Consider the following 12644-nt stretch of genomic DNA (forward strand, 5'->3'; position numbering starts at 1 on the left):
CCCTGGATCGCCAAGAGGCTAGTCTGGGCTGAGAGGTCTGGCGGCGCGGGCGCGGGCGGGACCCGTGCAGTCGGGGCAGATCGGGGCCTCGCGCGCCGCTGCAGTGGCCGCTCGCGATGAGCGAGGCCAGCCGGGTGTGCTCCGGCTACTACAGCCTCAACCACAGCTTCGTGGAGCCCTTTCAGTGCCCCCGGCGAGGCGAGGGGGCCTCCCTCCTCTACTGCTGTGGCTTCGCGGACCTCAAGTACTGCTGCAGCGAGCCGGGCAGCTACTTCCCCTACAAGCACAGCTACATGTTGAGCCTCAGGTGGGCAGGGCAGGGGACTGGAGGCCCGGGGCCTGGGGGGGGCGGGGGGGGCGGCGAGTCTTGCCAGTCGGGAAGGAGGGAGGTCGCCCACGTACCCGCGACCCGCTCAGATCGTGTCCCTCAAGGAGGAGAGGAGCCTCCGAGGGAGGGTGAGGGACCTGCTGAGAAACCGCTCCAGGAGCAGGTCTGGGGTCCGCTTGGTGCCGCCAGGGTCCGGTGAGGGTCGGGCGGTGGCCCCAGAGGTGTGAATCCGCAGGGGGATCCCGGGCAAGGCGCGCGCGCGGGCTCTGCGCGGGCTCTGCGCCCTGGGCGCACCCAGGGCCACCCGGTGGGAGTGGACTGTCCTTTACTCTCTCCCGGGGACCAGTGCCAGTCCCGCGGCTCTGAGGGAAGAGAAAGATAATTTGAGGAGGCTAAATTCTCCTTTTAATTTGTTGGGGCATTTGGTACGTTTAAATGGAAAGGGATTCTTTGAGACTCATTTTAAGGCATTAGCCAAGGACCAGAGTATTTTAAGTCTCTTCGTAGGTGAGAAGGAATTGGCTGTATGCTTTAAAATATCAAAAGAAGGTATGTGTGGGGTGGGTGGGAGTTGGCTCGCACAGGCGACTGAGTTTTTCAATTTACCTGTTTCAGCTGATCCCACATTGACCCCGAGAAAGGAAGAATTTTAATTGCTATGATTACACTCTATAAAACCTTTCCAGGACAACACCTGAGCTCTTTGGCCATTGCTGGAAAGTGAAGACACTTTCTAAAGTGGTGTCTTTCTTGCCTTTTTTTTTTTTTTCCTTATTATGGGCATTTTACTTATTTCAATTGGCATTTACACAGTTATTTTCATTATGAAGTGCTTCTCCCCTGCCTCCACTTCAAAAGCTTGCGAATTTAGGACTTGATTCTTTCATTTTGCCTGGAGAATGAACGGGGTGCTGCGGTTAGAGGCAAGAACTGCCATCCCATCTGAAACTGTTCCTTACAAACCAATGAATTACCTTATGCCTGGGGTGGGGAAGGGGCTGGGCCTGGTAAGAGGAAGATTATTATTTTTCCCAATTTCCTAGCATGGTCCAGAATTTGGCACATATGCCAAGTTTACGGCAAATGACTTTAAATGTTATTTCTTAGAGCAGTAAAGTCATTTTTTAGGCATTGCAAGCTTCCAAAAAATCTCAGAAGGAGTGTCTACTTACCAGCAAATTCAACTAACAAAATTGTATTGTGCCAGAACACACAGCATCTCAGAAAATGACAGCATATCCTTAGTATTTAGGGAAGCAATCTGCGTTGCACTGGCATATTCTTTGGCCTTTTGGACAATAACATAGGAAGCCAGCTCAGAGGCTTTGGAGGTGTTAATAATGGCAGCAGCGCCTCTGAAAGAAACTGGTAACTCTTAAGTCACTCACCTGGAAAAGTGCCTGGGATTCTCAGATCCCTGAATAGTTCCAAAGTGACAAGCAGCAGAGGCAACAAAACTTTCCTATGGTTTATGAGGGCACAAAGGAATGAATAGCTTGTAGGGGGCAAGCTGTTCATTCCTTTGTGTTCATTCATTCCTGTGTTCATTCATCACAGATAATGCAGCTCAGTTTCTGGGAAATATGAAAATTATGACAGCTGATGGCATCGGTCGGTGCTTCTTAGTTTTTGAGCTCTGAGAACACAATGGGGAGGTAAAGTTTAGACCTTCATCTCCCTCATATTCTTCACTCTCTCTCCTAATTTAAAATGGTCTGTGAAAAATGTCCCAGAAGTCACTAGCATTTGTTCTGCAATTCTGCAGCTGCCACAGAAAGGCACAGGTGTGGTATCTCCAGGTAACTGAAGTTGCTAAATATGAGAATTCTTTAATGTGACTCCAGGTTCAGACCCTTTGTCAGGGATTGAAAAGAAAACTGCTCAAAAGTGCAGTGAGGAAAGCATAATTCTCCCTTTTCTGTGTTTGGCCCACTCCCATCTTTTCTCTTATAAACCCCTAACCTCTAAGGGTTTCCTTTGATAACCTTCTTCAGGACTTAGGGAAAAAATGTTGTGTTGCACAGGGCTAATATGAGTTCACTAAGTATTTGCTGAAGTGGATATTTTAGAAGATTCTCAGAGCTCCATCTTTATCTAGAGTATCACAGGCATAAAGTAGCGTTTCTATAAAATGGAACTCTGACATTAAATTTGTCAAGATTACAAAGAACCTCCTTTTATAATAGAAAGAAGTGGCATGCTTTGTTTTTCCTTCAGTTCATGTGGTCTGGTTTTTAAATTGTGTACCTTTACAGCCCATAATAAGTACGTTGCATTTAATTAAGTTGACGATTTCACTTTTAAGTTGACTAAATTAATTTTTCACTTTGAAGATGCTTTTAATAACCAGGTTCCCATGTCATGAATCTTTTCAGATGTCTGGACTCCTAGCTGCCTTGTGAAGCAGATAATATTAATTAAGAGGATTATGTTCCCATGTGTTTGTGTAGAGTCCTAATATAGGATCTACAAAAGTCAGCTCTGGTGCTAACAAGCATGAAAAAGATACTGCCAGAGCCAGGAAGTCTACCCTTTGGAAAAAAGGTGCCAAGTGAGGGCAAACCCCAATTGAAATATGTAACTATATACCAGCTCTAGCCAGAAAATCACCCAGTCTTCCCTGGTGTGCGGGCTAGGGGAACTGGGCTGACAGTAATGAAGCAAGCACAAGAGACTTGTGAAGTCTGACTCCATGTCTGTGGCTCAGGAGGCCATCTTTAAATCACAAAGGGGCTTTCTATCTAAAATCCAGGATAAGTGGGATGAGCTAAGCCCCTCACTTTTGGAGGTGGAGTTCTATACCACCTCCCAAAGCAGTGACACACCTAGCAACCCGGGTCACTTTCTCCCTTCCCTCTCTTTCAGTACATGCCAAATTTGTTAGGGCCGTCATCTCTGGGAAATAGCAGAAGCTGAAAAGCAAGCCAGGAAGATAATGAAGAAAAAGATCATTACTGCTCAATAGTCATTTCAATGACTGCTACTTGTCAATGATGATTGCTTTTCAATTACTACCAATGGCTTAATCACCAGTCAATTATGATTTACTTCCATTTATGAAACATTAAAAGCTAAGTACTCTACTAAACACGTCTAATAAGTGTGCACATCACTATGGAAAAGTCAACAGAAGTATTTGCTCTTGGAGCAGCTTAACATCTAATTCTAATTTTGTATTAGATTTGATGTATTTACACACACATACCTATGGCTCATGAAAGTAAAGTACATATGTTTGCATGTTAGTCTTTCAAGATTTTCTTTTTTTCCAAGCTCCTTTTCCTATTTAAAATATAAAGTTCACAAGTTTGTGGAAACTGTGCTATTTCTCAAATGATTAGCCATGTAGATAATAGTATTAGAAGGAATTACTACAAATTTAGTGCCAATCAAATAATATCAGACATATACTGCAGTTTTAGAAAAAAGGACAAGGGTTTCTTCCTTAATGAAGAAGCCAGCAATGTTAGAAGCCATTGTTGTTGTGCTCTTTTAGAAAGGAAAAATTCAGATTGAACAGGAAATTATGTAAATTTCCTAAACATTTCTTTCCTTTAACTTTTTTCTCCTTTTTTGTAAAAGCTGTGGTTTTGTATATTAATACATGAAAACTCCCATACATGTCTCCAAAATAAGTTTTAAATTTCTGGTAAACATTCATTTCACTACTTTTGCAGAAGTAGATATCCTTTTATTCATCTTTTATGAGTGAACCCAATCTTTCCCCCTCAAATATATCAATAATAGAGGATTATTTGATTAAGATGTTTTTGAATCATCCCTAGAGAATGATGTGATCTCTTAATATGAATTTACATGGTATTCTATACTGTAATTAACATGTAAATGTATAGAGAAAATAAAAAAGAATTTGATGGTTAAAAAAGGTGAGCTATAGATTTCAGTCATATACTGTTTATAATAAAATGTAATTTGAGAAACTATATCCAATATCTTGGGATATACCATGATGAAAGATAATATAAGAAAGGGGATGTGTATATATATTTCCATTATGGAAATTGTTGTATAGCAGAAATTGGCACAATATTTTAAATTAACTATAATGTTAATATTCTCAATAATATAATTTGGTTATGAAAGACTGAAGCAAGAATTAATAATATTTAAACCTTTTCTTTAGTTGATATGCAAATCAGTTTGTGTGGCAGTCACAGCATTTTTTGTTTTCCTCAGCATTGGTGCCCTGATTGGACTGGGAATTGCTGCCCTTGTTTTACTTGCATTTGTCATCAGCGTCTGTGTCCTTTGCTACCTATTTCTGTATACAAAGCCTCAAAGGTTAGACACTGGCCTTAAACTTCAGCACCTGGAGGCTGTTTCTACTCAAGAAGGTAATCAGTATCCATTATTTGTAACCGATTGCATGTACTCTATTCAAGTAATAACCTGTGCCTGGGTGACAGATCATACTGTTAACAGGGAACACTTTTTAAAAATTCAGTTTATTATGTGTCTTTATAAAAATTCATGTTAAACTAGGCCTTAATGATGAAATACCTTAGAGAAATTGTGCCCAAGAAAAAAGAGCAGCAGGACGTAAATGTTCTCATGAAAAATAACACATCGATCCAATAAATCCACTTTAATTTAGTGTCTCTCGGTTATAAAGGTTGTATCCTCTTGGAATTTTTTAAATTTTGTCTTTGATGGAGCCAGGGAAGTCAGCTTGTCTAATTAATTCTCAGTGATGCATTGCTCTCAATTGGTTAGTCAGTGGTCAGTATGTGTATGTGGTGTGTGTGTGTGTGTGTGTGTGTGTGTGGTGCAACTATAAAGTATTAGAAATGTTTATGTATGGTTTTCGGAACTGAGTCTCATTGTTACCTTAATTATAAAGTGCTACACGTGCTAATCATATCGTGAAGAAATCAGAAAGGATTGTTAAAATTTTAGGTGAATATAAATTTCTATTAGTGTACCTAAAAAGTAGTGATAGTGAACTTTATTTTGATATATATTTTGACTATATTCTAATAAAAATTTAGAATATATACGTAATATGTATATTTAGAATAAGACACAGATGCTCACTAACTTCCATTTTTAAAGAAAATGAAAGACTTCATTTTTTAAAAATTTATAAAATTCCCTTCCCATATGCTCTATTTTAGCTGAATCCAGAAACCGATATTTATAGAGTCCATGCTCTGTGACCTTCTCAAATACACCAGCACTGCATCATTTCTTTAGCTCTAGTTTTCTTCTCTGCAGAGCTCTCTCTCAGAGGGTGCCCTGTGTCACAAAGCAAGAGGCCAAGATCCCTCTGGAGTTCTCTTTCGAAGCACTGTTTGGAGATTGCATGGCCAAATTGACAGGTTATTAGCTAAATTTAGGGCAATGGCTTAGACTCTCCTTCTCCACAAGCAAAATGACAGAGTGAATTAGTGATTATCAAATAACCAAATAGTAAACTCAGTTTTTGTCTCAATTGCGTAGATAATTTAAATTATCATTTCTTAAATTTTACTAGGTGTAAGAATCTCGTAGGGAGCTTGTTAACACCTCAAACTCCAAACTCCAGAGTGAGCCTGTTAAAAGCTAAGTCAAGCCAACCCTAATTGCTTCCCATCTCTTTCAATATATATGGCAGTCCTAACTGTACCTGGAGGGGTCTGCCATTTCTACCTTTATTTCTTGAATCTTCTGCCCAACCGCCTTAGTCTCTTTGCTCTTCCTTGAAATTCTTGCCTCAGGGCCTTTGCACCTGCCCTCATCATTGTCTGGAATGCTTTGCCCTTATTTTCACTTCCTTCAAATCTTTTTTTTTTTTTTTTTCCTATTTATGGCCACACCTACAGCATATGGAAGTTCCTGGGCTAGGAGTTGAATCAGAGCTGCAACTGCTGGCCTATGCCACAGCCATGTCAACACCAGATCCGAGCCACACCTGTAACTTATGCTGCAGCTTACGGCAACAGCAGATCCTTAACTCTCAGAGCAAGGCCAGGAATCAAACCCTCATTCTCACAGAGATAACATTAGGTCCCACTGAGCCACAATGGGAACTGCCTAAACCTTCCAGGGACCTTCCTAGGGAGTTCTTCCCTGGTCATTCAATCTACGTTTTTAACTTCAACATTTCATATCCCCCTCCTGCTTTATTTCTCTAAGTACTTACCACTAATTTATTATATATTTTACTTATTTATTGTTCAAAATTTCTCTACTGCAGCTAGAAAGTAAGGTCTATAATGCTTTTCAGAAGGGCAGAGTCGAGATATTTCATTGCAAGAAAGATGCTTCATCTAATTGCATAGGAAGTGCATTAATGGATCTCCTTGGTTAAACAGCCATAAGACTACAAGATTTTTTTTTTTTCTTTTTGCCATTTCTTGGGCTGCTCCCGCGGCATATGGAGGTTCCCAGGCTAGGGGTCCAATCGGAGCTATAGCTGCCAGCCTACGCCAGAGCCACAGCAACGTGGGATCCGAGCCACGTCTGCAACCTATACCACAGCTCACGGCAATGCCGGATCCCCAACCCACTGAGCAAGGCCAGGGATCGAACCCACAACCTCATGGTTCCTAGTCAGATTCGTTAACCACTGCCCCACGATGGGAACTCCAAGACTACAAGATTTGAGTCAACAAACCAACTAAACTTATTGCTGGGCTCTCAGAGCCAACTTGACATAGAATTTTGGAGAAAACTCAGGAAAAATAGTTTTTATTTAGCACTATGCTGTCCGGTTCATGAATCATTGGGTAAAGCCAACTAGACCTTCAAATTTAATTGTCTGAATTTTGTCTTTGAACAATAGTCAAAGTCTAAAATCGTCTTAGACTATTTTGCCAAGATTTTTGTTATGTGTATCTTTATTCCATTGGGGTTCATTATTTTAATGTATATAGTTTAAGGCTTTATGCATTTTGAATTGATCATGAAAACAGCAGGCCCCTGGAAGCAGCTGTAGAGCGTAATCAGGCTTACTTCTAGGGCTCACTTTGTACAGAGAAGTCCTATTGCTTTAGCAATTGATTGGCTTTTAAATCGTGCCTGGTAATAATTTTCTTCCTTTTTAAGTTTTGTGTTTTGGGGTTCCTGTCATGGCTCAGTGGTTAATGAATCCGAATAGGAATCATGAGGTTTTGGGTTCGATCCCTGGGCTGGCTCATTGGGTTAAGGATCCAGCGTTGCCGTGAGCTGTGGCATAGATTGCAGATGCAGCTCAGATCCCTCGTTGCTGTGGCTGTGGTGTAGGCCAGAAGCTACAGCTCCGATTAGACCCCTAGCCTGCAAACCTTTGCATGCCGTGAATGCGGCCCTACAAAAGACAAATAAATAAATAAATAAATTTTGTGTTTTGAGTTATGCATGTATTAAATGCCTATGTTTAAAAGAATACCATGGTTTGTAACTTACACTCAGGACAGACAGTGCTGAGCAGAAGATGGCTGTGTGGAGGGCATCTTTCTGAGTAGACATTCCTGGAATGTGGGCTCATTTCACAAGATGTGGGAAACTTAAGAGTTGATGGGGGGGGGATTAAAAGGATGAACATCTTAGATTCCTGCCTCTCAGACTTTTCCATTAGAGAATCCTTAAAGGGAGATAAGAAAGGAATTTGTACCTCCATAATTGCAAGGATTAGAGTGGAAAGATCTGCCTCATGAGCTTAAATTATTTGAAATTGCCCATTACATTTTTTAAATGATGAGAATTTGTTGGTGGTGGTGGTGATTTTAGGGAGACACCCAAGGCATATGGAAGTTCCCAGGCTAGGGGTCAAATCAAAGCCGTAGCTGCTGGCCTATGTCAGAGCCATAGCACTGCCAGATTGGAGCCATGTCTGTGACCTACACCACAGCTCACCTCAAGGCCGGATCCTTAACCCACTGAACAAGGCCAGGAATTGAACCTGCATTCTCATGGATACTAGTCAGGTTCATTACTATTGAGGCATGACAAAAATCCAAGTTATGAGAATTTTTAATTTGATAGCTAATATAATAACTGGTTTTACTCTAATAATAACAACATCTCCTTTCCATTTCTGAGTACAACTGATGCTCCAGGAAGATAAGGTATATTCATCCTGTGGTTTTGAGTATCCAATGATACCCCAGGGTGGTGGAGAGGTGGGGAGAATCAAGAAAAGTGTTCCTAGAAGCAGACTTTTTGATGAAAATGAGAAAAGCAGAGAGTAGAGCTGCTTAACACAAATAAAACAGCCACTGTTGTATAGGAATAACAGCTCCAATTGTCTATTATTTTGTGGCCTCTTTTGCAAAGGCAGGCAACAGAAGTAAGAAAGGATAAGCAAATCAGCAGTAAGGCACAGTTGTCTAGGAGGAAAACATAAATTAAATATGGTCTACAGAGAAAGCAAGCAAATTTGATGATCATATATACAATTGTTTGTTCTGCCTGCGACCTGAATGGGACTTGGATCAGCTCAGAAGGGGCTGTGTTTCTTCTTAGAAGACACCTTCACACCCATGAAAAGAGAACCTTTCTTTTAATTCACTTTCATTTTAGGAAAATTAGAAAATGTTGAAAAATAAATAACTTCATCCATGATCCTATCGCAGAGAAATAAAGATGTTAATACCATGATGAATATCCTTTATGGATTTTTTTTATATCTGTAGAAACATGTATATAACAAAACGGGAAAAAAAGACACTATAACATGCTATTTTTTTCACTGAACAATATTGATGTTATTGTTTGCCAGTAAATAAACACCACTTTTAAGGATTCCATTTTATTACCTTGATGGAGGGTTATGAATTTTTATTCTTTTATTTTGACTTAGTTAAGTTGCAAGAAAAGTGAAGAGAAGGTTGTATACCTTTTCCCAGGTTTACTAATTGTTAACATTTTGCCTTATTTTCTTCATCATTGACTTTCTTTTGATGTATATTTTTCTAAATCATTTGAAAATAATTTGCAGATATCATGCCTTTTAACCATAAATATTTCAGTATGTTTCCTAAGAACAAGGATTTTTTTCCTTACACAATTACAGTACATTTATCAAAGTCAGGAAATATATCATCACCGATACAGTAATATTATCTAATCTGAAGCTCATATTGAAATTTTGCCTTTTTTAAAATTTTTTATTTTCTTTTTAGGGCCACACCCGTGGCATATGGAAGCTCCCAGGATAGGGGTCTAATTGGAGCTACAGTTGCCGTCCTATGCCACAGTCACAGCAACGCCAGATCGGTGTCATGTCTGTGACCTACACCACAGCTCACTGTAACACCGGATCCTTAACCCACTGAACAAGGTCAGGGATCAAACCTGTGTCCTCATAGATACCAGGTGGATTGATTTCCACTGTACCACAATAGAAACTCTGAAATTTTGCCAATATTTTTGTCATTTTTTTTTTCTTTAGGCCTACACTCTTGGCATACGGAGGTTCCCAGGCTAGGGGCCCAGTTGGAGCTGTGGCCGAATGGCCTACGCCACAGCCACAGCAACTTGAGATATGAGCTGTCTGCAACCTACAACACAGCTCCTGGCAACACAGCAGATGGCAACGGCAGATCCTTAACCCACTGAGTGTGGTGAGGGATTGAACCTGCATCCTTATGGATACCAGTGGGATATGTTTCCATTGCACCACAACAGGAACTCTGAAATTTTGCCAATATTTTTAATAGCTATTTTTTCTTATCTGGGAGCTAGTCCAGAGCTACATCTTGTAATTAGTTGTCATATTTCTTTGGTATTCTTTAATCCTCAGCCTTCCTTTGTCTTTCATGATCCTGACAGTTTTGAAAAATCAAAGCCGGTTATTTTAGACAGTGTCCCCTAATTTAAGTTTTTTTGATGTTTTCTCATTATTGGAGAGATTATACATTTTTATGGGAATACCAAGTTTTATTCTCAGGGCATCATATCAGGAGGCGTAGACATATTGGTCTGTCCCAGCAATGGTGATGTTAACTTGGATTCTTTAATTAAGATTGTATTTGCTAGGTTAATTCATGGTAAAGTCACTATTTTTCCTTTACCATTACTGAGTAATTTGTTGGGAGGTATGAAAATATCCTGCTCCTCCTCAAACTTTTGATTGAATGCTTTCATTGGAATGTCAAAATAATTTCAGAATTATATAGTTGTAAAATGGTGATTTTCTAAACTCATCATTCCTTCTGTGTTTATTAGTTGTTTTCCTACTACAAGGGACAGCTTTCTCTTTTCCCCATTTACCTATTAATATATTAATATCAATGTGGATTTGGATACTTTATTCTAAAATACTCTATTACTATCATTTTTTTATTCTAATCCTTAAATTATTTCAGTTTTAGCCTGTGGGAGACCCTTTAAATTGGGTACTGTATCCTTTTGAAATATGTCCATCATTTTTTGAGCTTTTTTTTTTTTTGGCATTCTGTCACAAAATGTTCTGGCGCATCCTGTGCTTGTCCTATCTCAGCCTTGAAATCTGCCATTTCTCCAAGAAGTCTGATTCATTTTAGTTGGGAATGGTGTTTAAAAACCAAAGTCTAGGTATATCATATTTTATATAAATTATTGACTTTGAGCTAGCTTCCGTTTTTCTCTATTATATATGTGCATTGAACATCTAAATATTTTCCTAGGAGTGGAATTGCTGACCAAAGATACAAAAGGCTTTGGAAATAAGTTGCTAACTGTCCTCCAGAAAAGTACTATTTCATGGGTATTTTTATTTCAAAAGATATATATTTTACTAAATTCATTGAAGCTAATAATATAGTCTTTCATTTTTAATTTATCTAATTAGGACTGAGAGAGGACATTTTAATGTTTGCCATTATTTCTTTTGTGGCACATTGTTCCTCATGTCTTGTAACATTTTTCTATGGGAGTGTTCATTTTTCATTGTTTTAGAAGAACTTTGCATACAGTAAAGACTTCTTCACATATATTCCAAATGTTTTTCATAATTTCCTTTTAATTTTATATGTGACAGTTTTTCAACTGATAGAGTTTCTCCTTTGGTGATTTCTCTTTACTTTTATACTTAGAAAGTTCTCACCTTATTCTAAGATATAAAGATATTCACCTATATTTTCTTCTAATATATTCGTTCATTTGTTCTTTACATTTACATGTTTAAAAATCCTAGAATTTAAATTTTTGTGTAAAGTATGAGAAAGGGATCTGCCTTTATTTTTATTTTACAAATAATGACCCAACTGTCCAAATAGTTATTGGACAATCTATCCTTTTCCTCTTGCTAATTTAAAATGTCTCCTTTGTCATAAACTAATTTCTTACATATACTGGGATCTTTTTGTAGACTTTCCATTTTGTTTTGTTTTGTTTTGTTTGCTTCTTTACAGCTGCACCTGTGGGATATGGAAATTCCCAGGCTGGGGTTCCAGTTGGAGCAGCAGCTGCCAACCTACACACCACAGCTACAGCAACACCAGATCTAAGCCATATCTCTGACCTACGCCACTGCTCATGGCAATGCCAGATCCTTAACCCACTGAGTGAGGATCAGAGATTGAACCCTCATCCTCATGGATACTAGTCAGTTTCGTTTCTGCTGAGCCACATCAGGAATTCCGTTGTGTTAAATTTATCTGCCCGTTTATTTTGTTTTAATTTTATTTGAGTATAGTTGACTTGCAATATTGTGTTAGTTTTAGGTGTACAACAAAGTGATTCAGTTATACATATTACATAAATCTATATTCCCTTTTTCTTTTTTAATGATTTTTATTTTTTATAGTATAGCTGGTTTACAGTGTCCTGTCCGTTTTCTACTGTATAGCAAGGTGACCGAGTCACACATACATATATACATTCTTTTTTTCTCACATTATCATGCTCCATTACAAGTGACTAGATATAGTTCCCAGTGCTATAGAGCAGGAACTCATTGCTTATCCATTCCAAAAGCAATAGTCTGCATCTATTAACCCCAAATTCCCAGTCCATCCCAATCCCTCCCCCCACCCCAGGCAACCACAAGTCTGTTCTCCAAGTCCATGAGTTTCTTTTCTGTGGAAAGGTTTGTTTGTGCCATATATTAGATTCCAGATATAAATGATATCATATGGCTATTTGTCTTTCTCTTTCTGACTTACTTCACTTAGTACAAGAGTCTCTAGTTCCATCCCTGTTGCTGCAAGTGGCATCATTTTGTTCTTTTTTATGGCTGAGTAGTATTCCATTGTGTATATATACCGTATCTTTTTTTTTATATATAATGACTTTTATTTTTTTATCATACTCTGGTTTACAGTGTTCTGTCAATTTTCCACTGTACAACATGGTGACGCAGTTACACACACAAGTATACATTCTTTTTTCTCACATTATCATGCTCCATCAT

At 39.0% G+C, this 12644-nt stretch overlaps 2 protein-coding genes across 6 annotated transcripts in view; one reads left to right on the forward strand and one right to left on the reverse strand.

Moving 5' to 3' along the window:
• The window catches only part of SREK1IP1 (SREK1 interacting protein 1), a 469058-nt gene that overhangs the window by 396475 nt on the left and 59939 nt on the right, over positions 1–12644 (reverse strand). The gene's annotated exons all lie outside the window — the stretch shown is intronic.
• The window catches only part of SHISAL2B (shisa like 2B), a 25017-nt gene continuing 12373 nt past the window's right edge, over positions 1–12644 (forward strand). Inside the window, exons 1-2 of one of the 2 annotated variants that reach the window (XM_003359794.5) lie at positions 1–307; positions 4526–4683. In XM_003359794.5, the coding sequence (XP_003359842.2) occupies positions 117–307; positions 4526–4683 (349 nt within the window). In that variant the 5' untranslated portion in view covers positions 1–116. Of the gene's footprint in view, positions 308–1882; positions 1984–4525; positions 4684–12644 lie in introns of those variants that run through there. The other variant, XM_085002415.1, reaches the window with a different exon arrangement.

Source organism: Sus scrofa, chromosome 16 (assembly GCF_054392235.1).
Source record: "Sus scrofa isolate SSC_HxYL_T2T_F1_AM1 chromosome 16, Sscrofa_HxYL_maternal_Yorkshire_Landrace_v2.0, whole genome shotgun sequence".
Lineage (NCBI taxonomy): Eukaryota > Metazoa > Chordata > Mammalia > Artiodactyla > Suidae > Sus > Sus scrofa.